Below are 24195 nucleotides of genomic sequence, written 5' to 3'. Positions count from 1 at the left end.
GGGGTTCCCCGCAGTTGAGAGATTAGGACGATGAGGAGAATCCAGCAAAGAACCGAGAAAGAAAAATCAGTGAGGCAGGAGGAAAACTCACAGGAGCATGAAGTCCCAGAATCCAGAGACAAAAGTGTTCCAAGCAGGGAGTGATCGTCCGTGTCAAATGATGATAATGGCCCAGTAAGCTTAGGACTAAAGATGGACCATTCGATTTAGCAATAGGAAAGCCTGATTAGAGTGGGTTCTGGGGAGAATTGGAGACATCAAAGCATATAATTTTTTCAAGCATACAACACCACTGTTAAGTGTAAGGTATTGTATACGTGAGAGATGCTGAGAGTACATCTGAAGCATTCTCACCACAAAGAGAGGGGGGAGGAGGCTGACTATGTTAACTATGTAAGCTGATAGGTATATCAATTATCTTGATCTTGGCAATCATTCCAAGCGTATATGTATGTCAAATCGTCACGTTGTGTACCTTAAATATATACAATTATACTTGTCAATTATTCCTCAATGAAGTTTTCTAAGAAAAGGATAGACAACTCTTTTGAAGGAGTCTTGCTATAAAGGAGGACAGAAGGGCCTCCCTGGTGGCGCAGTGGTTAAGAATCTGCCTGCCAACGCAGCGGACACGTGTTCGAGCCCTGGGCCGGGAAGATCCCACATGCCGCGGAGCAGCTAAGCCCATGCGCCACAACTACTGAGCCTGCGCTCTAGAGCCCGCGAGCCACAACTGCTGAGCCTGCGTGCCACAACTACTGAAGCCCGCGTGCCTAGAGCACACGCTCTGCAACAAAAGAAGCCACCGCAGTAAGAAGCCCGCGCACCAAAACAAAGAGTAGCCCCCACTCGCCACAACTAGAGAAAGACTGCGCAGCTACGAAGACCCAAGCAGCCAAAAATAAATAAAAATAAATAAATGTATAATAAAAAAAAGAGGACAGAAAATTGGGGTGGCAGCTGGACGAGTAAATGGAGTCAAGAGACGAATTTTCTTTTTTACTTTTATTTAATTTTTGAATTTTATTTATTTTTTTATACAGCAGGTTCTTATTAATTATCCATTTTGTACATGTTAGTGTATACATGTCAACCCCAATCTCCCAATTCATCCCACCACCACCACCACCCACCAGCCACTTTCCCCCCTTGGGGTCCATACGTTTGTTCTCTACATCTGTGAAGAAACGAATTTTTTAAAGTAGGAGAAATTAAAGTGTGTTGGCAGGCTGCTGGGAGGGAACAAGCAGAGAGCAACATTTTGATGATGCAGGAGAGGAGCAGGGCTGAACCACTGCCCTGGAGTAGGCGAGGCCAGGGACAGTCTAGTGCACAAGTTCCAGGGCTGCAGCTCATCCAGGGGAATGGATGAGAGGGAGGGTAGATGGTATCGTGTTGACGCAACACGGTGGTAGAGGATATGCAGGTGCGGAAGCTCTGCTGTGGTTGCTTTTAGTTTCTCAGAGAAGTCATCAGGTGAGAGCGAGAATGAGGAAGGTGGTGCAGAGGCTTAGGGAGAGAGGAGAAGGTGTGCCAGGCAACCACAGGAGTGGAGCAGATGAAAGGACCCGGGAAATACAGATGGACCACCCAAATAATGCCCATACCTCCGGCATAAAGTTGAAAAGCTTCAGTTAGATGACACATGAAAAAGTGCTCAGAATAGTGCCTGGCATAATCAACGCAATAAATATTAGCCTGTCATTTGTCATTACTAGGCCACTCTCCTAAGTGCTCTTAATTCTTAATTCAAGAATTGTCACTATTTCTAACAGACAGGGTTGAGTGAAGTCCCACGTTGTCTCCATTTTACAGTTCTTAGGATGAAAGCCTAGAAAACAGCCCCTTCACCTCAAAACCAATGGAGCCACGCCCACTGAGGCCGACCCCCTGCACATGCCCGGGAGGAGTCTCTCCTGGAAGGCAGCCTTGGCCGGCAGCGGGCACGGCCACAGAACACCGTGTCCCGCTTGCTGAGAGGAGAGACCATTCCGATCAGGTAGCTCCTTGGTCATTACCGTCCTTGCCTTGGAATTTCATTAGGACCTGGTGCGGCTCCTGGGCTCCCAGTTTCCAGGGGCCTAGAGTGATGCTGCCTGTGGTACAAAGACGAAATCGCAAATAGCTCCCTGGTGTGCAGACTCGGGGGACTCTGTGGTGACCTGCCAGGCACGAGGTGGGGTAACTGTGAAGAAGACGATGAGACATCCACGTGGCGACAAGAGCAGGATGGCTGGGGAGATGCTGGGTGCGATGGTGGGAAGTTCTGAACCAGGAGTCCCAAGGCTTCCGATGTTATCCTCGCTCTGTCCCGATGCATCGCATTACCTTGAACTGTTCAGGTTCCTTTTTGTGTAAATGGGAATGACGATGATGATGACGATGGGGATGACGGCTTTACTCTGATTCTAACGAAACACAGTCCCTGCCGTTCTAAAGTCGGTGCTACAAAAGGAAGGGAGGTGGTAAGGGGCAAGTTTCCTGTGTCAGCTGTCTTCTGTCTGCACCTCCACAGCCGCTCTCCACTCTGATCCACTCTGCTTCGTGCCCAGGGATGCGGGCCTGGATCTGGACTGCATCTGTGGGTTCACTTGCCTTCTGGCTTTAGGTTCAGCTAAGGCAAGACCCCAGCTGGAGACCAGAGACTGGGCACAGCATGAAGTCAGGCAGTTGTTTGCCATGAGTTGGTCACTGGAGGCCACGGCTCCTGCAGGCTGGCTTCCTCATCACCCACCCTCCCTGGATTCTGGTGGCCCCTTGCTCTCCTGCCCTTCAGGAGGGGAGTAAGAGCTCCCCACGGCCGTTAGCCCTGTGATGCTTCACCATCCCTTACTGGTCTCCCTAATCCCTGCCCACACCTTTATTAAACTCTCTTCAAATGCCTCGTTTGGTTTTATCTACTGTTTCCTCCTGGGACCTTGACTGAGTTCCTTTTCTAGGAAGGTCCAGACTCTCTTATCATCTCTCGACTGAGTGCAGGAATCACTGACAAACACTGACTAGTATTTATTGAACGGTTAACACATACCAGCTTCCACTTAGGTTACAAAAAGTAAAAAGCATCACTTACTGCAAAAGACCTAAAATCTCACTTGAAAGTCAAGGCATGTGCACATCAAAAAGCACAAAATGTGCCTCACACATGCTTGATGAAGCTGAGTTCTTTCCCTCCCTACTAGAAGGAGAAACTTGCTTTCCAGTTGCTCAGCCCCTGGGCCTCTTGCCAAACTAGGTCCCCTACAAACCAGGTCCCCACAGAACCGGGAGGCGTAATAGAGGAACAACAGGATGCCGGGTTGTAAGCTTTCCTATTGCAGCACGTGCTCTATCAGAATGTCCAGTTTGTTTATCTATGTCACCAACCAGACAATAAGCCCTGTGAACACAGGGACCCCAGTCCTCTCATCAACCATCCTCTTCTCCTCTGGACCACTGTGCTGGGCTCCCAACCGTTCTCCCTGCTTCAACCCCTGTCCCTGTGTTGTTAACTATTCCTCACGTGGTATCAGGAATGGCTTCCAAAATGACACATCTAATCCTGCTGCTCCACTGCTAAGACCACCCAAGGGCTTCCCCCTGCACCCAGGATAAAGTCCAACTCCACATGCTACAGGGGCCTACGGATCTGGTGCCAACCTCACCCTCACCACGCTCCCAACCACACCACCCTTTCCGTTCCGCAAACAAGCCAAGCTAAGTCCGACCCCTGGCCCGTGGCACTTGCTGTTCCTTATTCCTGGAACGCCTGGCTGGCTCTTTGCTCTACTCTAGGCATCAGCTTAAACTCACACCCTTGATCACATCTCCTCTTACAGTTTCTACATCGCACTTAGCACCATATGCTCCCACAGTATTAGCACCATGAGAGTGGGACCTTGTGCGTGTCGTTCGCCACTAGATCCCCAGAGCATGGAACTTGGGCACAGAGTATGTTCTCATTACATAAAGAGTGGGTAAAGGCCTGCTATTCAGATGAGCTCAAAGATGCTTTGGAGGAATGTATTAGGAGCATAAAATTCTTTAAGTGAAAGTAAGGGGGAAATTAACCTGACGCTTCATGTTATTTTGGCAGGTTACTGACAAGAGCTGGCTAGCCAGAAAGGAAGAGCTGAGTCCACATGTAGGGGAGGTGTTGGGCTATGCCCCTGGGGGTCCTTATAAGAAACTTTGGGGGGCTTCCCTGGTGGCGCAGTGGTTGAGAGTCCGCCTGCCGATGCAGGGGACACAGGTTCGTGCCCCGGTCCAGGAAGATCCCACATGCCGCGGAGCGGCTGGGCCCGTGAGTCATGGCCGCTGAGCCTGCGTGTCCGGAGCCTGTGCTCTGCAACGGGAGAGGCCACAACAGTGAGAGGCCCGCGTACTACAAAAAAAAAAAAAAGAAAGAAACTTTGGGGAGCTTCTGTCCTTCACATAGGTTGGGTGGGGGCAGGGAGCTGTGCAGAGCCACTTCACTCTCTTCTCCCCACGCCCCTTTATTTTCCTTTCTCTCTTTCAGTCTTTCCTTCATCTCCTCCCATGGGTAATGAAACACTGGCCTCAGCTAGCACTACTGCCTCTCTTTAAGACTTCAAAAGTCTCTCTTTAGGAGGTCCCAGGGACATCAGAGGAGGGACCATATTTTTTTAAAAAAAATAAACATCAGAGTTTAAACAATGTGGCATGGCATTATGTCAGTTAAGATGCCTTTGGTCAAATTAAGCCCAGACTCAACTGATTTAAACAGTAAAGAAGATTTATTTTCACATATAGCTAGAGGTCCTGGTAAAGGGAAGCTGCAAGATCAGTTAAATCAATTCCTTGCAATATCCTCAAGGACCCGGTTCCTTCTGACTTTCTACCTTATCATCCCCAGTGTTAGATTTGTCCTCAGCTATCTCCCCTCATGGTCACAAGGTGGCTGCCACCATTCCAAACCTCATGACAAACATGACAATGTCCAGGGGAAGAAGAGTGACTGCTTTTCCCTCAGGTCTCATTTTAAAACAGAGGTAATCTTTCTCAGAAACTCTCCCAGACACTTCCTTTCATGTCCTATTGGCCAGAGCAAAGCCAAATGTGGCAAGAGAATGAAATCACCATAGTGAGATTAGACTCATCGAGAATTGTTCTTGAGCAGGAGATGAGGGTTGGGGAGTTTGCCAAAGTGCCTATTCCAGGTACCAGCCAAGAATCTCACGCCATTCTGAGGTATTAGGTAGAAGGTGCATAGTTAGCCAAATTTCAATGTAATGACCATTGTGAAACGCAGAATGCAAAAGATTGCTAGCCTATAAAATAATGGGAAAATATATCATTGATGAGAACAGAGAAAACAAGTGCCTAATTCTAACTCTTTGGTAGAGAGTGGGGAATGAACAGGAAACTGGGGATGCTTTCTCAGAGGAGATGCCAATAACAAAGCCAAGATATCTTGATATTTACTGTATGCCCAGCACAGAGCTTGGTGCGTTACATAATTAACTCATTTAATCCCTTCAATAGCCCTATGACATATATATCACTCTTTCTCATTTGAGTGAGGAGACTGAGGCGTGGAGAAGTTAAATAGCTTTTCCCAGGTCACCAAGTTAGTTAACTGGCCTCTGGATTCAAGTCCGGGCAGGCTGATTCCAGACCCGTTCTTTTACTCAATCCCTGGACTGTTCGTTCTCCTTAATCTTGAGAAAGATTTCCAAAGGGACAAGCATAAGCTCCCCATGTGTTTACACTGAAGTAGGAAGTCTAGGCAGAAGCGACAGCAAGTAAGATGAGTTGAAGGAGACAAGAAGGTTCAAGTACACCTGCTAGAAAGTGATTACCTGGTTCAGGTAGGAGATGGTTAGGAATTTGGTTAGGTGGTACAAAAAGAAAGGAAGAGGCAAATTGAAAACAATATACAATTTTCAAAGGAAGAAATACTATCACTAACACTGATATAATTGATTATGGGTATTAGCAGAACAGAAGTTCATGCCAGCAGATCTTAAGAAAATGGAATGTCTATGAAGGATTCACAGGACATAGAACCAAACCTAGAAAGCCATTCAGTGTCCATGCAAGTTGGCTGCCAAAGTCACTCTGGTAGTTCCTCAGTCTCTTCCAGTCAATGTTCCCCATGTTCTCCCTCCACGTTCCAAGGGAACTGAGAGCCTTTCTCCTTGGTCACCGTAGGGGCAACCAGCCAGTGGATGGGTGGACCCACTTCTGCTCCAGTTAGTGCACAGAGCACAGCCTCGAACTGCTTCCCTACCAGAGCTGCGGGCAGGGCAGTGTCAGCCAAATGGGGTGATCATGATGTAAGCCTAGGTAAAGGAGGAAGAAGATTCAAGGCTGATTTACAGGATGAAAAGGATGAGGCCCTTGGGAGTGACGAAATGGTTGGGAAACATTTAAAAGAACTAGTTTGTAGGAGGAAAGAAGATGACGTGTTCAGTTTCGAACAAGTTAGGTTTAAGAAGATGGCACATCCAAGAGGGATGGCATTAGAGGGACGAGACTGGAATGCAGGTCAGGACTGTATACACAGATACGAGACTCAGTCAAGTAGATGATCATCCAGTTATTGGGCATGTGTCTATCCTAGGTTCTAGAACTGTCCTAGGTTCTAGAGCTGCAGCAGTGATCAGAATGAGGCCTCTGCTCTTGTTCGGCTTGCTTCCTAATGTTTAAGCCCTTGAAAATAAGTGACCCTTTGCACAAACCCTCACACTGTTCCCTGTATCCTGTGTGACCATGCAGAGAAAAGAGAGAGGTTGAAGTCATGTAATTTGGGAAGACAAAATAGAGATGGTGAAGAAGAAATAAGACTGGGAGGGCGCCCTCAGAGAAGAACAGGGAACCGAGAGAATGTCATTTATGGAAGGAGGAGTGAGTTTAAAGAAGAAATTAACATCCATTGGCTCCCGGCTAATAGTGAAGGAAAAGCCACTGAATTTGACAGGAGCGTTGCCACTGGTCAGCTTCTAGCAATGGTTTTTGGTCCTCACTGTGCATCAGAATCACCTGAGGCACCTTAAAACATACAGATGCCTGGGAGCTACTGCCAAGATCCAGTTGCATTAGCAGCTGGTTTGGGATGTGGTCTGGGCATTGGTATTAATGGTTGCTCAGGTGACCTAAATGTGCAGGGCGAGTTGAGAAACACTGCTCTAAATAAAGTGATTTCAACCGTAGAGGCTAGACTGCAGAGAATAGAGAAGGAGAGGGTTTTTGTAGTGGAGAGACTAGCAGCCTTAACATCAGACATGGATGTTTAGTCTCAGTCTCCTTCTGCCTTGCTGTGGGATTTAACCTCCTTGTGTCTTATCTATGAAATCAGGATAGAAATACTTGCTGTGCCCAACTCACAGTTTCCTGGGGAGGTCAAGATGGGATAATAGATGTGAGAGTACTTTGAAAAAAGATTGAAGTGCTGTAAAAATGTAAGATTTATATGGTTGTCAGTTTTTTGCCCCAAAGATCGCGATTATCAATTGTAATGACCTACGTGGAACCAGAATCCCTTTCCACTCTGAGCTCACAAAGAGAGCATCCTTTGATAAGTGCTCACAGCCACTATCTAAAGGTCTAATGCTGTCTGCAACCCTCACTTTTTCACAGCTAGTCTTACACCAGATCTATGATAGATGAAGTTTCCACAGTTCTGCAAATCCTACCTAAAATTGCTAAATGCACAGCCATCCAACATAAAACTAAAGAGTTGAAGGATATTGCTGTAAAGATTAAAAATTTGATGTTACAAGGTCCCCATTGAGTTGTCAGTCCTAATTGTCACAGAGAATGGGGAAGGCAGAGAACAGACTGGGGGACATCTGGGAGTGCAGACAATGCTGCAGGGTCAGAAAAGCCTAATTCCTCCGGAAGATGGGGAAAGATTGTCCAAAGTCTAAGCCAAAACCAGCAGAATGCAGTAACCACCTTGGAGTCCGATTGCCCTTGAGGTAGCACCTGTCCCCAGGTGAGCAGTGGTACCTGTTGATGGTGACTAAGGTCCAATTGGGAGGCTTTCTGTAATCCTAGATGATCACAGAGGAGAAAAATAGCATTACAACATGCTCTCTACTCACTTTGGTTGGACATTTTCCTTTGGGAAAAATACAAAATCAATACAATTCTTTGTGAAGGACATGGCATACATAATGGTTGAGTTTCTTTTTTCTAATGAGCAGCTTGAACTCAGAGCAAGAATAAAGCTCCTCCATGGGAATTCAGCCAGGTGTCAGGTAACAGGTGTAGGCATCCGAGAGATGCTGGGGAAGATCAGTTACCTCCCTCTCGCCTCTGAGCCTGCCCTGGCTCCTTCTACTCGGGTTGCTGTTAGGGAGAAGGTGGTAATTACATTCTCCATCTGCCTGCAAGTCTCCACCCAACCTCTTCTACCTGCAAAAAAGGCTTACATCAAAATTGCCCTCCTCCAAACACAAGTACAGACACCAAAAGCTAGACACTCCCTCATCTTACACCACCTCCAACAGGACTTAGAGTCTTTGCATGTCAAACTACCAAGTAAAATAGAATTTTGAAATAAAGATATAAAGGATTCTTCCCAAGTTTACATTGATCATCTCATCCATTGAGAAGCCACTTTCCTCATGTTCAACCATCCTTGTAAAAAGCTGACCATGAGGAGAAAGGGATACAGAAGCCAAGGTGGATACTATATCCTTGACTCCTTTTTAAATGAGAAATATTCACTTTGAGGAAGCATCTTTCATGCCCCAGTGTATAGACCCTAAGCTTCTGGCATGGAAGGCAACGAGGATTGGTGAAAAGAGGAGTAACTATGCAGTCATTCAGTCCTATATTAAAATCCCATTTTTAAAATAGCTGCTGTGAACTTGGCCAAGTAATTTAATCCCCCTTAGTCTCTTTTTCCCTTATCTACAGCAAGGAATAAAATACTATCATATAGCATTATTGTGAACATGACACAGAACGTGGAGGTCCATAGTATATAACATGATGTAGCTCAGTCTCCCCACTGCCCTACTGAGACTGAGTTTTTCAATATTGGGAAGTCCAGTGACCACTTATTCCTGTGAATTTCCTGTGAACACAATATGAGAAATCTCAGCTAGAGGCATGTGCTTATAATCGGGAGAGGGGGGTCCACAGACCGGGGGGGGGGATACTTAGCAGTCCATCCTTCAACAATTCCTACCATTTCCTCTGTGGAAGCTGTACTCATCGATAAATCAGCACGTGGTAGTGCATTTTTTTTTAAAATTACATGGAAGTTTTGTCGCTTTTTGTTATAATAATATACAAACAAAAGTGTTTTTCCCCCTGCTCTCAAAGATATGTTGTTGACAATTACAGTTTCAGAAGCACAAGGAACAAAACACTGCCCCAAAACTCAAGATGAAGGCTAAAATGAGATTTTTTTAAAAAAACACCTCCCCTGATGGTACCTAGGAAATGTCACTGTGGCTGCTCTCACCATGGATGATTTCCTGTACCCACAGTCAGTGCGATAAAGAGACACAATAGACATAAGAATAGCTTAAAGCTTAACTGTAAGATTATTTTTCAAGAAGCAGTAGCTTCTCCAAGTATAATACCTTAGCTTCTAGAAAAAGTAATCGCTGCAAACATTTGAAAAGTCGAAATTCTATACAAGGACCCAGGAGATTAACACAATTGAACATAATAGCTCTTCCCAACGATTTCCTAGGGATTGGACCGCAAAAAGCCTTAAGACGGCTTTCCAAATATATTTTATTTATTCATTGAAGAAAAGGCTATTTGAAGTTCTTGTATTCCTTTCACATAGAGATGCTTCACTGAGCTTTATGAGAAGTCTGTAGGTACAAAATGAGTAACTCCTCAGCTTCTGGAAAATGTAATCATTGCAAACATCTGAAGTGTTAAAATTTTATGCAAAATGTCTTTTGTAAAAGATACAGATAAAAACCTTGAAACAAAAATCATTTCAAACTGGTCTCAGCATTTATGTTTTAGAAATTAATTCAGGGGACTTCCCTGGTGCCACAGTGGTTAAGAATCCGCCTGCCAATGCAGGGGACACGAGTTTGATCCCTGGTCCAGGAAGAGTCCACATGCTGCAGAGCAACTAAGCCCATGTGCCACAACTATTGAGCCTGAGCTCTAGAGCCCACGAGCCACAACTGCTGAGCCTGCGAGCCACAACTACTGAAGCCCGTGCGCCTAGAGCCCATGCTCCGCAATAAGAGGAGCCACCGCAATGAGAAACCCGCACACCGCAATGAAGACCCAACGCAGCCAACGATAGATAGATAGATAAATGAATAAATTTTAAAATATATATATTAAAAAGAATAAAATAAAAATTAATACATACTCAAATGCCTATGAATGCACAGAGCATCTCTGGATGGTAACAGCAGCTGTCTCTAGGGAGATAAGGGTAGGAGGGCGTTTCACTGTTCAGTGCATCCCTCCTGTGCTTTACATTTTGTATTTAATTGAACGTGTTCTCTTCAGTAAGCAAGCCAACTCGCGCATCCCATTCAAGGTGAATGATCTTTCCCTACAATCAGTACTGGAAACTGACCTTCTCCCTAACCTGCGCCTCAGGTATGCTATAGAGCAGAGAAGCTCCTTGCCTTCTTTCCACACTGGGCATCAGCTGTGTTGGGTGCTGTGCTGGCACTAAAGTATACAATGAAAATAAGATGCTGTCTCCTGGCTGTCCCCACGGGATGGCTGGGCACCCCCCCACCCCTGTGCCGAGGCTCCAGCCCTACTCAGTTTTCTCCCAGCCACAGAGCAGGCCACTGCCTTTCAGATGTATCACTGTGGTCTTTTCCTTGTTGCCACGCACCGCCCCCCCCAACCCTTGTGATTAAATGGCTTTTTTAAAGAGGCTAGTATGCATCCTCTTCCTCAGTAGCCCTGAGACACAATGACCAAGGGAGGAGGTTTAAAGCCCACTTCCTCTTGGCCCTGGAATACCAGTGGACACATTAAAGTCAGTAGCTGTGTGACCTTGGCAAGTTGCTTAACTTCTTTGAACCTCAGTTTCTCATTCTTGAAATGGCGGCAGTCATTATACCATCAGAGGGATGGACCGGAGATTGAATGAGATTAGTTATGTCAAATGCCTAGTATAATACCCAACACACAGCAGGTGTGCAATAAAAGTGAGATGACGAAATCATCATCGTCTTCAATGGTAGTAGCATTAACTGGTTCTTACTGTCAAAGGATGATGCTTTCAAACTTCCCAGGCCTGCACATATTCCCAGCTGTCTGTCTCTGGACCTGCTTACAAGCAGTATGCAGCAGTAGAAAGGGTGGGCTTTAAAGTCAAGAGGTTTCACCTTGAGCAAATCCTTAACATCAGTTTCTTCAGCTATAAAGTGAGGAGAATTATACCTTCCTCACCAGATTGGTGCAAAGATTACAGAAAATGTATAAGAAGCACCTGGCACTTAAGAAGTGCTCTATACATGTTGGCTGTTTTCACCTGACTCCAAGGGGGCTTATTTATTCACTGGCCCCAACACGCCTTTCTCTCTTCTGCCTCTGCATCTTTTTTCAGCCTCGTTGTCCCTGACTGCCTTGCCCCTGTTACCATCTCCATCTCTGGAAACTTCCATGTATCTTTCTAGTTTCAGTTCCATCTGAGAGCTTTCATGAAGCTCTCTTTGACCACAATGGCTTTTCCCACCTCTGAACTCATAAAGTATTTATCTTCTGTGGGGAAATAGGAGGTAGAAATCCAGAGGACCCCAAGATCTTTCCTCTGTGGCCACTGTTAGACCTAGTAGAAATGAAGGAGTCAGGCAACAGTGTACAGAAAGAACTCCATCACATGTGGCTTGGGGACAGTCCACTGGGAAACTGCTCTTTGGGAGTTTCCCAGTGGACTGTCGTCTGGAGGGGTCACTTGCCCTTCCAAAAGTCAACTCCATGATGCCTTATTCAAGAATGTTTCATAGGGCTTCCCTGGTGGTGCAGTGTTTGAGAATCTGCCTGCCAAAGCAGGGGACACGGGTTCGGGCCCTGGTCTGGGAAGATCCCACATGCCACGGAGCAACTAGGCCCGTGAGCCACAATTACTGAGCCTACGCGTCTGGAGCCTGTGCTCTGCAACAAGAGAGGCCGCGATAGTGAGAGGCCCGCGCACTGCGATGAAGAGTAGCCCCCACTTGCCACAACTAGAGAAAGCCCTCGCACAGAAACGAAGACCCAACACAGCCATAAATAAATAAATAAATAAATAAAATTTTTAAAATGTTTCATAACAGAAAATGGTCAATTTTTTTCATTCATAAATTAAGGCACAAAACAGGCTGGCGGGCCCCTGGACACATCAGCTGACGTCCACGTGAGCAGTCGCTGTTTCCATCTCTCCGTGGGCCTGACTCCAGCTGCTCCTACACCCATTCGGTTCAAATGCGATTGACTGGTTCCTCTCTACAAACTTTGGACAGTTCTGAACAGCACTGCTGAAGATACGGCATCTCATCAGGAGCCTTCGTGGGCTCTTCTTTGTGGCAGTCAACTCACACTCTTGCTGTTCCCCAAGCCCACCATAATCTTCCCTGCCTCCTGTTTTCCCTCTACTTGGGACATCCTTTCTAAACTTCTTTACCTAATGAACCCCACTCATGATTTAAAATCCAGCTCAGAGGTTGCCCTCTATGAAGAACCCCACCACCAACCTCTCCAGACACAGTTTATAACCCAGTTACATAGTACTGCCAGAATGCTTACTCCTCTCTCCCCTCACAAGACCATGAGCATTATGAGGTCAAGAATAATTTTATAACCCCTGAGTCTGCATATCAGAGTGTCTGACAACCAACACATTTGATTTAATGAATTGATGGGAAAAAAAACAGAAATAAATGAATGAATGATAGTGGGGCCACTATCCCTCCCAGCTTTCCCATCCAAGTGGTGCCTATAAATTATTCTTGGTAGGTATGGGTTGGTGAGGAGCTATACATGGGTTGGTGAAGAACTACACAGGGCAACAGAGCCATGTTTGCAAAATGTGGGTACTTTTTGCAAACAAAAAGTGGGAAAGTACTTGTATGCAAAAATAACAACTCCCCTAGGGCTTCCCTGGTGGCGCAGTGGTTGAGAGTCTGCCTGCCGATGCAGGGGACACGGGTTCGTGCCCCGGTCCGGGAGAGGCCACAACGGTGAGAGGCCCACGTACCGCAAAAAAGAAAAAAAAAAACTCCCCTAGAAAATATTAAGTCAAAGGAGTCTTCCATTTCTGTATTTCTTGTATTTGCCCTCCTGAACTACTATAGAGGTCTGGTTTCCAATGAAATCTGAAAAAGTGATATTTTGTAAAAGTACCCTCTTTTTTAATTTACTAAGTCGCTATAATCCCAGGCCTGAAAAATACCATATTCAGTAGCTGCCGTTACTCTGTGAAGCAGCATTCCCAAGATGTTTTCCTCTGGTAATTACTGAGCAATCCATCGTCACCCTCAGGCCTGGCATAGGATTCCTGCGTGCCTGTTTACTTTCTGGCTAATTTGGTTCCTTTACATCACATGACCGTCAGTGATCCATATGCAATATGGGAATTATCCTAGCAGGACTTTCTTTAGAGGGCTCGCAGAGGTGTGCTGAGCATAAGTAATACATCAGCTTTTAAATCCAGGCAGAATGAGTCCATATCATATGTTCCAGGAAAGCCTGTAATGCTGTAAGAGAACCAAAGAGCTTCTCGATCTTTGTCATTTTCCGTAGGAAGATGCCTCACCAAGTACATCCTTTTCTATGCATTCTGAAGCAGGATATTTATGGGGTCAGAGAAAGACACTAACAACTTGCCCAAGCTGTTTAGCTCATATTTATTAACTGCTTAATACAAGCCAGGAGCTGTACCTAGGACTTTACATGCCTTGTTTAATTTTCCCCAAAATCCTGGGAGGTTTTTATTTCAGTTATGTAGATAAGGAGCTTGAAGCACAGAGATGCTGACAACTTATCCAAGGTCACAGAGTCAGCGTTTGAGGTCCAGTCTGCTGACTTCAGAGCCTGGAGCTGTAACCAGTACTCTGGCCTCCACGGTGTGTCCCTCTACTTCTTGTTCAAGAAGAGTTTTCCCAATATGTGTAATTCCCAGACAGCTCTCATAAGATCTTATTCCCTTTGGCATTTTACACTATATTCATATGAGCTCTTTTTAAAAAAATAGTATTTATTAAAAAATATGCTTCAAGTATTCATCATGCGTGGACATGTAAGACTTCTCTAAAATTTTTACATAGTTAAAAAGTCCCATGGGGAAAAGATTGTGTCCTCTTAACCTACATTTTTAGATTTTGATATAAAATATCTTGAGTAGGTGCAAAATTACTAACTCTCTGTTCCAATGGAAAAAGACAGCTGCATTCTGTGCACTGCTGTCCACAACCAGACGTGTTTCACAGGGAGCTCATTAGGTCCTCAAACACTTATTAAGCATGCCTCTCCATAGACAGTATGCAGGGAGTATGCAGAAACAGGGCAGAAGAAGACATGGTCCTGGATCTGCAGGAGCTTACAGCCCAGGAGCTCACTGCTTTGAAGAATTCATAGCCCACAGACAGACCATAACATCAGGTCCACCAAAGCCCATAAAACCAGAAGTTCAAGAGAGAAAGAAATCATAGCCACCTTGGAAAACATCAACTTGCTTTATTGGAAAAGGCTCCTGAAGGCCGATTTCTCACCTCCAGCTTCTTTCTTTCCTTAGTGCTTACTGTCCTGGGAGGACCAGGCCAAGGGTAAAGCTAGGGGGAAGACGTCACAAGTTACTTGCAAAGGACAGAGCTAAAGAAACGTGTAGATTGCCTTCTGAGCATCCAACAGCATGACCGAAAATGAATTAACTTTTATTTCCAATGTATATTAAAACAGATAACATGTGAATATGCTAAAACAAATTGAAACAGCAACACAAAGTGTTAGGCAGTGAGCTTTCCTTCCACCCTCGGAGGCAGCATCTCTTACTTGGTTCCTAAGTTCCTCCAAAAGGGAGTTCTGGGCATTTATAATGGACAGAGGTTTATGATGCCCCAGCTCCTGGTCTACGCTAAGCTAAGCTTCAGGGCAAAGTTGAGTGGCCCATCCTGAAGGCCTGGCCACAGGGATGAGTCAGAAAAGTGGGCAATGGAGAGTTTAATCAGAGGGAACTGCTCCATCCTGGTTACCTCTGGGGCATGCTGGTTGTCTACGTGCAGGGTGCTGGGAGTCAGACACTGGGAGGAAAGGGAGGGGAAGCCGGGCCCTCCACACTCACAGCTCACCTTACAACTCTGCTAGGCACCACCCATCTTTTAGAGAGAAGCGTAGCATGCACTGGGCATAGGAAGCAGATACGGGAGAGATTACGGAAGATTCCAAGGAGGTTTTAAGCGCTCACAAGGCCCAGCCGCTATTTAGGGCTTCCTTGCTGGGGTGTTGGGGCAGGTGCTGATCCGTGGGGCCCGGGGCTGTGCTCTGTGGTGAGGAGAGAAGCTTCTAAATCTCTACTTCTAAAACCACTCTCAATGCATCTCATAAGCACCCAGCTGCTGTGATCCTCCAGGACAGCAACTCCAGTTATTTATCTCTATATTCCACGATAATGTATTGAATTGTCCATTGAACGAAGTTTGGGCCTCTGTCTGGCCAGAGACACCTCCTCGCCCGCACCCTCAGCTGGGAAGGCCATAGACGTGGGCTGCAGCCTTCCAGCCTCAATTCCCCTCCCTCTGCCACCTCCCCTTCATCCCTCCCTCTTCCGCCCCTCCCCCGGTTATTTGGGAGATGAGAGTTCATTAATTAAATCCTGTGCTTAGATCGAACTGTAACGTTATTCCAATCACATTTATCTTGCAGGCTGCAGAGGAGACGGCAGCCTCGCTGGAAACGCGCTGGGGAGCCTGAGCCGGCGGTCGGAGACGCACGGCGCGCAGCTACATCGCCACGCCGCCGCGCAGACCCTCCATCTTCCTGTTCAGCCTCCTGGCCCGCTTGCCCCTGCCTTGGGGGCCTGGCTTCTCTCTGGGGCTCCTGCCCGCCCCTACGCCCTGGCCCTCCGCGGCTCCCCTGCTCGGTTCCCTCCCCACCCCACCCCCCCGGCACATACGCTGACACGCGCGCGCGAACACTCACACACACACTCACACACACTGACACGCCAGCGAGCTGCTGGCCGCTCAATGGACCGCTTTCCCCGCTTTTCCTGATCCCAACACAGCCCGGGATGAGAAATTGCAAAATGGCCCGGGTCGCCAGTGTGCTGGGGCTGGTTATGCTCAGCGTCGCCCTGCTGATTTTATCGCTCATCAGCTACGTGTCCCTGAAAAAGGAGAACATCTTCACCACTCCCAAGTATGCCAACCCGGGGGCGCCCCGAATGTACATGTTCCACGCGGGATTCCGGTGAGTGCGGGCCTCTGAGTGCCCTCAGGTATCTGGTTTATGGGGGCGGGAGGTCAGAGGAGGGTGTTTTGCCTTCTCCGAGACACTTTGGGCAAGAAAACTGCGTGGTCCTTCCATTCATCTCTCTGATTCTTACACCACTACCCCTCCCGTGCTTTTTTTTAACCCAGAGCCCCTAAAAGCCGTTGTCCTAATCAATGTGATTGCATTCTCGTATTCTTCTTCGGCATCCCTTCCCCCATTTCAAAAATGGGGGGAGGGTTTAAGGAGAATGATGGTGGAGGGAGAGGCCTTGTGTGTATTTGGGAAGGGGCATGGAGAGATGGACATGCGTTAGGTGAGTGCCTACCCCGCGCCCCTGTCCGCAGACTGCACGGCTGGGCTCCGGGCGGTCCGGGGCGATTTAATGGCGCAGGCGCCAGACTCCTCTTGCGCTCTCCTCCTTTCCTCTCCCCAACCCTTCACCCCATCAGATGATGCGCGGGTCTGTTCTCCGGAAGCCCCTGGGGTATTCGACCTCCATCCTTCCCTCCCTCCCCCGCACACCGCGCCATCGCCCCCCCGCCTTTCCGGGATTTCTGCAATTCCCCCGCCCTCTGCGGGAAGCGAGCCTCCTAAGGGCCGCCTACCCTCATCCCAGCTCCAAGTCACCAACGGGCGCAAGGCAGGACTGAGAAGGCTCCGGGCGAAGCTTGGCGCAGCTCGTCGAGAGCCTCTGCCCCAGTGTGCCCCCCTAGGAGCTCCCCCAGCAGAGCCTCTGAGGGGCGGGTAGGAAATACAGAGTGCACCCTGTGGCCCAGGCCAGGCCAGAACGCGAAACCTAGAGAAACCCCACCTGGGCAGAGGAGTGGAGCTGGCCAGCGGCCTCCAGGGGGGTCCCCAGTCAGGGGACAGGGAGTGAAACCAGACCTAGGATCGGGAAGGAAGAGGTTAAGGAAGGAGCCACCCCCAGCCTTCCCCTAGGTCTCCGGTTCATCTGTCCGTTCTACAAAAATCAATCCGGCCGGACCGCGGGGGCGGCGCGGGTAGGGCTAGCAGTGGTGCGGCCGCTGTCCGCGGTGCTGACTCCCTGGTCCTCTCTGCGCATCCGTTTCTAGCAGAGCGCCGGGTTCCCGCCCCTGCTCTCCGTAAGACGGCCATTTTATGGTCCTTCCCGCACCCGCAGGGATGGACAATGGAGACGGATTTCCCTCGTTTTCTTTCTTCCTCCCGGGTGTGTGTGGGGACAGAAGGTGGACCAGATGAGAAGGGTCTCTGGGGCGGGATGTAGCCAGTACGTGTTCCAGCCGCCCCCCCATCCCTGCCCCGCTCCCAACCGGCTGGACTTTAATGGCTACCTTGGCTTCCCCTAGCTGAGGCCAGCACGTTTGTCTGTGTACTCATACTCCTCTCCAGGTCACAGTTTGCGCTGAAGCTTCTAGATCCGTCATTTGTGCCCTTTCCGCATTCTCTGACTCATGAACTCCAAGCCAGACCTAAGTGGACATTTAATCGGACAGCGTTTTTACATCAAAGGTAGGATAGGGGGAAAAGATCCAAAAGGTGTTCTGAATTCTGGAGCTCAAAAACAAAACAAAACGAAATAATACAAAACAACAAAAATCTACACCCCCCCCCAACCCGAGGTGTATTTGCATTGTCTTCTTGGCCTGACTGAACAAAGGCTGATTAGTTAACATTATGGCTAATACTGCCAAAGTCATTTATTTAAAAAAAAAAAAAAAGTTAAGTACAAAAATACCATGCAATGCATTTTCATTCCCTGACTAGAAATAAAATTTTTTAAATAAAGTAAAAAAGTATTGTCCCACTGAAACACAGAAGACACTACACTTCATCCCTAACAAATTACTAGTGAAAATCTCTGCCCAAATATATGCAGGTATTTTATGGTTTGGGTTTTTTACGTGTTTCTTCTCATTAAATTTTTATAGCTTTTAACATATTGTAAAAGCTACCCAACATTGTTCTTAATTGTCTTGTAGCAGCTTCATTTATACATGAAGGAGTTTTTGTGTTATGTGTGTGGGTTTTTGTTTTGTTTTGTTTTTTGGAGGTGGGGGAAGAAGGATGAGATTTATACAAAAGTATTTATTCTCCTCAGTGATATCTGGTCAACTCTTAGCAATTCCAGATAAGTCATTTCTCCTTCCTCTTTGGTGGGATTATTATGCTGCTAAATGGAATGTGAGCCATCTAGTGTATTCATTAGGGGTATGAATACTTATTTTACAAATACTTATTTTACCACTCTATTTAGGGTGTTGTGTTTTGGTCATAGAATTTCTAGTTATTGCACTCTTTTATTTTAATCTAATGATGGAATTAAAACAAATTCAGTAGCTATCCATGGTGTCATGAAAATATTTACTTGAAAGGTTGACACACAGTCACATGAGTATGGTTAAAAATTTTTAAACATTAATTAGAAGTTAGTCCATGACAATAATTGATTAATTCTAAAACTCTGAAGTTTTTTTTTTACTTTTGTGGTTTTAATCCAATATTAATTTTATAGACAGCCCAGAAATTTTTCATGGGTCGAATACAGTATACCTTTTCCCCAAACATATTTCTGACTCAATAAAAATATTCTTCCCACACTAGGCCATGTGACCCAAATAACCAGTTAGAACAATATTGCCTTCTCAAAACTTCCCTCCTTTTAATCCATTTAGGTAAGCTTTAATTAACTTTCCCAGTATCACTTTAAACTTACTTTACCTTTGTAACAGTTTGTAATGAACACTGTTAGTAACTTTGGAAGTTCTGGCTTAAAGCTTTCAGTTTATGTTTCTCTGTATTTTGTCAAATGAAGTAATTTTTAAAAAATAGGATTCCAGGTAAAATGATGATATGCAAAGCATTTAGTTTCATTCCTGCTATTTTTTTTAGGCAAAAGACCCAGGAGGTTCAATGTGGTTTCTTAGAACTGAAGAACCTACTAGAAGAGTAACATATGACCGGTGTCTCTTAAATATTTTAAATAGCAGAGACTTTAAGAGGATACGCTTAATTACACTTAATGCTCAACATGAAAGCAACCAGAAATTAGTACTAAGTATCACCCTTGCCTTGTTTATCCTCTGAATTCTTAGAATATGCACACATTTTCAGGATTTACAATAGCTTCTTTTTCTAAGAATTAGGTTTCTCTAACTTAAATGGGTTTCTATATAATCAAGTAGAAAAATGTTCCTTTTTCATTATTTAAAGGACATTAATGAGATTATCATCTCATTTCTATTAAATATTCAACTACACCCACTGCTATTACCATTTTCATATCTTAATAATAGTTAGTACCATACTGACTCATATCTGTTTGCCTCTTATTTGGACACCAGTGATGTTTGATATTCCTTGAATGCTGCAGTCCAATAGCAAACAAGTAGTCCCTAGTTACAAACTTTTAGCCACCAATGTTTGTGCATTAATGTGAGCTCTTTGGGGCCTGTGTAAATTGTCTCCCTGTATTTTCTGACACAGTTTAGCCTATGCCTCCCCCTTGATCAAATACACTTTTCAGGTAGAGCAGAAAACCAAAGAATTGGCAGCTAAAAACCATAAATTACAACATTTACAAGCTTCAAAGGACTATACCCAGAATTTGAGAGACTAGCACATGTTTGTAAATTCTGAAGCAGTTCTTCCTTCAATTATGAATGTATAATCTTTCTTGGGTTCAGTGCCTATGGTTCTTGTCTAAATGAAATAGCATAAGACATAAGATGGAAAATCAGTTCTTTTGAATGGGATATATTTAATGAATTTCTTTTTATTTTAGGCAAGAAATTCTTCAGCATGTCGATGTAATAAAAAATTTTTCTTTGACCAAGAATAGTGTTCGGATTGGACAACTGATGCACTATGATTATTCCAGCCATAAATATGTTTTCTCTATTAGTAATAACTTCCGATCGCTGCTTCCAGATGTGTCACCCATTGTGAATAAGCATTATAATATTTGTGCTGTGGTTGGAAATAGTGGGATCCTGACAGGGAGCCGGTGTGGACAACAAATAGATAAGTCAGATTTTGTTTTCCGTTGCAATTTTGCCCCTACGGAGGCCTTCCAAAGAGATGTTGGAAGGAAAACCAACCTTACCACCTTCAACCCCAGCATCCTGGAAAAATATTACAACAATCTTTTGACCATTCAGGACCGTAACAACTTTTTTCTCAGTTTAAAAAAGCTCGATGGGGCCATTCTTTGGATCCCTGCATTTTTCTTCCACACTTCAGCAACTGTTACCAGGACACTAGTTGACTTTTTTGTTGAACACAGAGGTCAGTTAAAGGTCCAACTGGCTTGGCCTGGAAATATAATGCAACATGTCAACAGGTGTGTATATTTTATTGCCTTTAACTCATACCCTACCAGATGGCAAATCAATATTGTAATCTCTTGGGGGTGGTAGCGAACTGATTAGTTAGTTGTTGCGGTTAGCTTAGTACCTTAGAATGAACGCTTATGTTTTGTAATGAATGAATGGATCATTCTAGGTAAGAAGTTCAGTCTCCTACCTCAGCTGGTAACCAAGTGTCAAATGGAGGGACTGGTGCTTCGTCAGCTTCTCCTCTCCATTCCCTGTCCCCTTCCTTGGTGGTAAGCCTAACAAGCAGTCATGGAAATCACCACAAATCAATAATTTTCTTTGAATGGATAGCCATGTCCCAATAATGCCAATGACTAAAGTGGACAAATCAATTGGTTTTTTTTAAAGATGAATCGACTTTAAATGTTCCTTTTTATTTGATATTAGGGTGTTTGTTAGATGTCCAAGATTAGAAAACCACCTAGACAAATCAAAATTGTATAATCTGCTTTTATAATTCAAGATTTGAGTGCCAAAACATGTGAAAAGTATTTTATCAGCTCATCGTTATCCCTTGTAATTTGAAAGACTGATTAACCAGGATGCAATATTTTCGTCCAGTCCGATGAGTCTTAACTCTGGCTGTACCTTAGAATCACTTGGAGAGATATAAAAAATACTCTTGCCTGGGCTCTAATTCAAGAGATTCTAATGTAATTTGTCTGGTGGGGGAGGAGAGAGGCTCAGGCACTTGGTATGTCTTAATAACTCCCCGGCTGATTCTAATAAGCAGCCAGAATTGGGAGCAGGCATTTGTAAAATGCAGGGCATTTTATAAAGGAAGATTAATTGCAGAATTTTTTCTTTAAATAATCTGAGGAAATTGCCTCAACTCTAATTTCCCCTATGCGAGCAGCCCCAGTGTCCTAACGTCCTGTCCAGGTGTTACTGCAAGTTAGAGTGGGTTCTAGGAGGTCTGGTAAACAAGGACTGTATCCCATGGTAGATGGGTACATAGTAGTGTATTCTGTAGTCCTCTAAAGCCTTCCAAATTTAAGATCTGTGTAGTTGACCTCTCATATAAGGAGGAATTCTTGTGTAGTCAGCCGGTATGTGTCTAACAGGTAGGGTGATGCCAGAATTTACAGTGCTCACTGGAACCTTTTCTTTGAAAGAAAAAGGGCACTATTAAGAATTACAACAAAGACAATAGGCAAAAACTGGGACTGTTCCAGTTTCGCAGGATGTATGGTTACCTTCTTTAGAGGTGATATAACCCAACTCCTAAGTTTAAAGATACATTAACTGAGGTACAAAGAACGAGTTATTTACCCAACATCACTGCCCAAAATGGGCAGAACCAGAATTAGAAGCCAGGCCTCCTGCCAACCTGCCCTGTGGTCTTTTGACCATCGTTTTGCTCCCCTCTTGTTCTATTTAAGTACAGCTGTACCAAAAGAAACATCAGAAGCCATTCTAACTCCTTAGGTAAGAATATTAAAACAAAGACTGAACTTCTGAATTTCACCTGGAAGGGAAATGGCCACATGAAGCCTTCAGGTAGTGAAGAAGGAACTGCATGTGATAGAACCTTCAGGAAGCGGCCTGTGTGGCCCACCTGGCCCCCAGCCTTTCAACAGCTCGGGCTTGAACATGCTGGTTCAATGAAAACTTGGAGGAAGTACAGTCCATGAAAACCTGATTCATGAACAGTTTGATTATGCCTGCACAGCCAGTCATAAAGGCACACGTGTGTGCGTACACACACACACACACACACACACACACACACACACACACCCTCACTCCACAGCAGTCTCAGATATTTGGCAGTTTAGGTAGGAAGGCTTGAAATTACTATCTAAACGTGGAAGAAACAACCATAATTTAGCATTTTTTAAAATTCGGAAAGTGTGTAAATACTTTTTTTAGGTTCTGGCACGCCAAAGAAGGGCTTGGGAGCGTTTGGTTAAGACAAAGGAACAGGGAATGTGATTTTTTTATGAGCGGGTAGAAAAAAAATAAGGCCCTACAATCTTTCCAAACCCAAGAAGACAGATTTAATCTCTAAGTTTGGATAAGGAAGTAACAGAGGAGGTCCCCTTTGACTAAACAACCTCCTCCCTAGCCCAAGGGCCCTTTATGTGTGAGAAGCATAGTCATTCTCACTGGTGGGCTTTTATGGCACCACCACTGAGTCAGAGACACCACTCTTTAGGACAACCCAGAGCAGGGATGGCTTCAAACATGTGTGACTTCTATAGTAACACACGAGCCCACGCTTAGAAAGGCCGACGCTTGGTTTAATACTCTGCTGTTGCCCTCTTGAAATTCTCAATAAAGGGCCCACATTTTCATTTTGCACGGGGTCTCACAAATTATGTAGCCGGTCCTACCCTGAGGTGTTCCGTGGTCTAAAAGATTCAAAGCAAGTACTGGTTAAGTTACCTGGATAAATTCACTTCCCAAACCAGTCACAGTGACCCGTCTGACCAGAACCTTCAACACTGGCCTCTGAATCCACCTGTACTTATTGTTCCACAGGTACTGGAAAAACAAACATTTGTCACCCAAACGGCTGAGCACAGGTATTCTCATGTACACCCTTGCGTCAGCAATATGTGAAGAGATCCACTTGTATGGATTTTGGCCTTTTGGATTTGACCCCAACACAAGGGAAGATCTTCCATACCATTACTATGACAAAAAAGGAACCAAATTTACTACCAAGTGGCAGGAGTCCCACCAGCTGCCTGCTGAGTTTCAGCTGTTGTACCGAATGCACGGGGAAGGGCTCACCAAGCTGACTCTGTCACGCTGTGCCTAGGAACTGCGAACAGGAAGTGCCAAATGGCTGATTTAAAAGTGCCCCAACTCACACTGAATAGTCTACAGAATAGAGCCCTAGAGAATGTCTTATAAGGGTGGTCTGCCACTTGAAAGGAAAGATGTCTTCTCTCCCCCTTTTGCACTGCTCTTTTAAGGGTCTTAGCAGGACAGATGCTTGGAAGCCACCTGACTTAAACTTGATTGATAAAAGGAATGTTGCGTTTGGAACTATGCTGCTAACGAAATGGTCTGAAGTATTTTCATGTTTGTATTTTAATAATAAACTGCCTCCCGTTTTTTATGAGGATTAGGGCTGTAGTTTCTGCAGCTTTGCTCAGATACAGTCCTCGTAATCAGAGGCCTCTGGCCAACTTGAGCAGGATTTCAGTTTTGCCTGGGTGGGATCAGACTCTTTAAAATGATAACATAAAAGACTGGCTTGCGTATATTGTCTCTCTCTCTCTCTCTCTCTCTCTCTCTCTCCCCCCCCCCCCCCCACCCCCCCCCCTGACCCCCCCCGCCACCGTGGAGTTTAATATTTTTGCTAGGAATCCTATTGAAATAGCTTTGCTTGTATGTCTTGCATCTGTAATTGATATGTTCAAGGCTCTGGGTAACTTTGATATTTCATGACAAACTGAGCAAATCATGATGGGGATCCCCTTATGATTACCTTTATAAGAAATGCCTCTTATGAAGTTCTCAC

The 24195-nt window shown here is 45.4% G+C and overlaps 1 protein-coding gene across 1 annotated transcript in view; it reads left to right on the top strand.

Moving 5' to 3' along the window:
* ST8SIA3 (ST8 alpha-N-acetyl-neuraminide alpha-2,8-sialyltransferase 3) overlaps positions 1 to 23971 on the top strand; it is a 38367-nt gene extending 14396 nt beyond the window's left edge. Inside the window, 5 exon segments of the mRNA XM_029217679.1 lie at positions 15845 to 15866; positions 15868 to 16341; positions 17737 to 17856; positions 20129 to 20686; positions 23205 to 23971. Coding sequence (XP_029073512.1) covers positions 15845 to 15866; positions 15868 to 16341; positions 17737 to 17856; positions 20129 to 20686; positions 23205 to 23487 — 1457 coding nt within the window. The 3' untranslated portion in view covers positions 23488 to 23971.
* The last annotated feature ends 224 nt before the right edge of the window (positions 23972 to 24195 follow it).

The sequence above is a fragment of the Monodon monoceros genome, unplaced genomic scaffold (assembly GCF_005190385.1).
Source record: "Monodon monoceros isolate NGI ecotype Baffin Bay Population unplaced genomic scaffold, NGI_Narwhal_1 Super_Scaffold_1, whole genome shotgun sequence".
Classification (NCBI taxonomy): Eukaryota; Metazoa; Chordata; class Mammalia; order Artiodactyla; family Monodontidae; genus Monodon; species Monodon monoceros.
The sequence above is the reverse complement of the archived record's forward strand: the minus strand, read 5'-3'. Positions and strand labels throughout refer to the sequence as shown.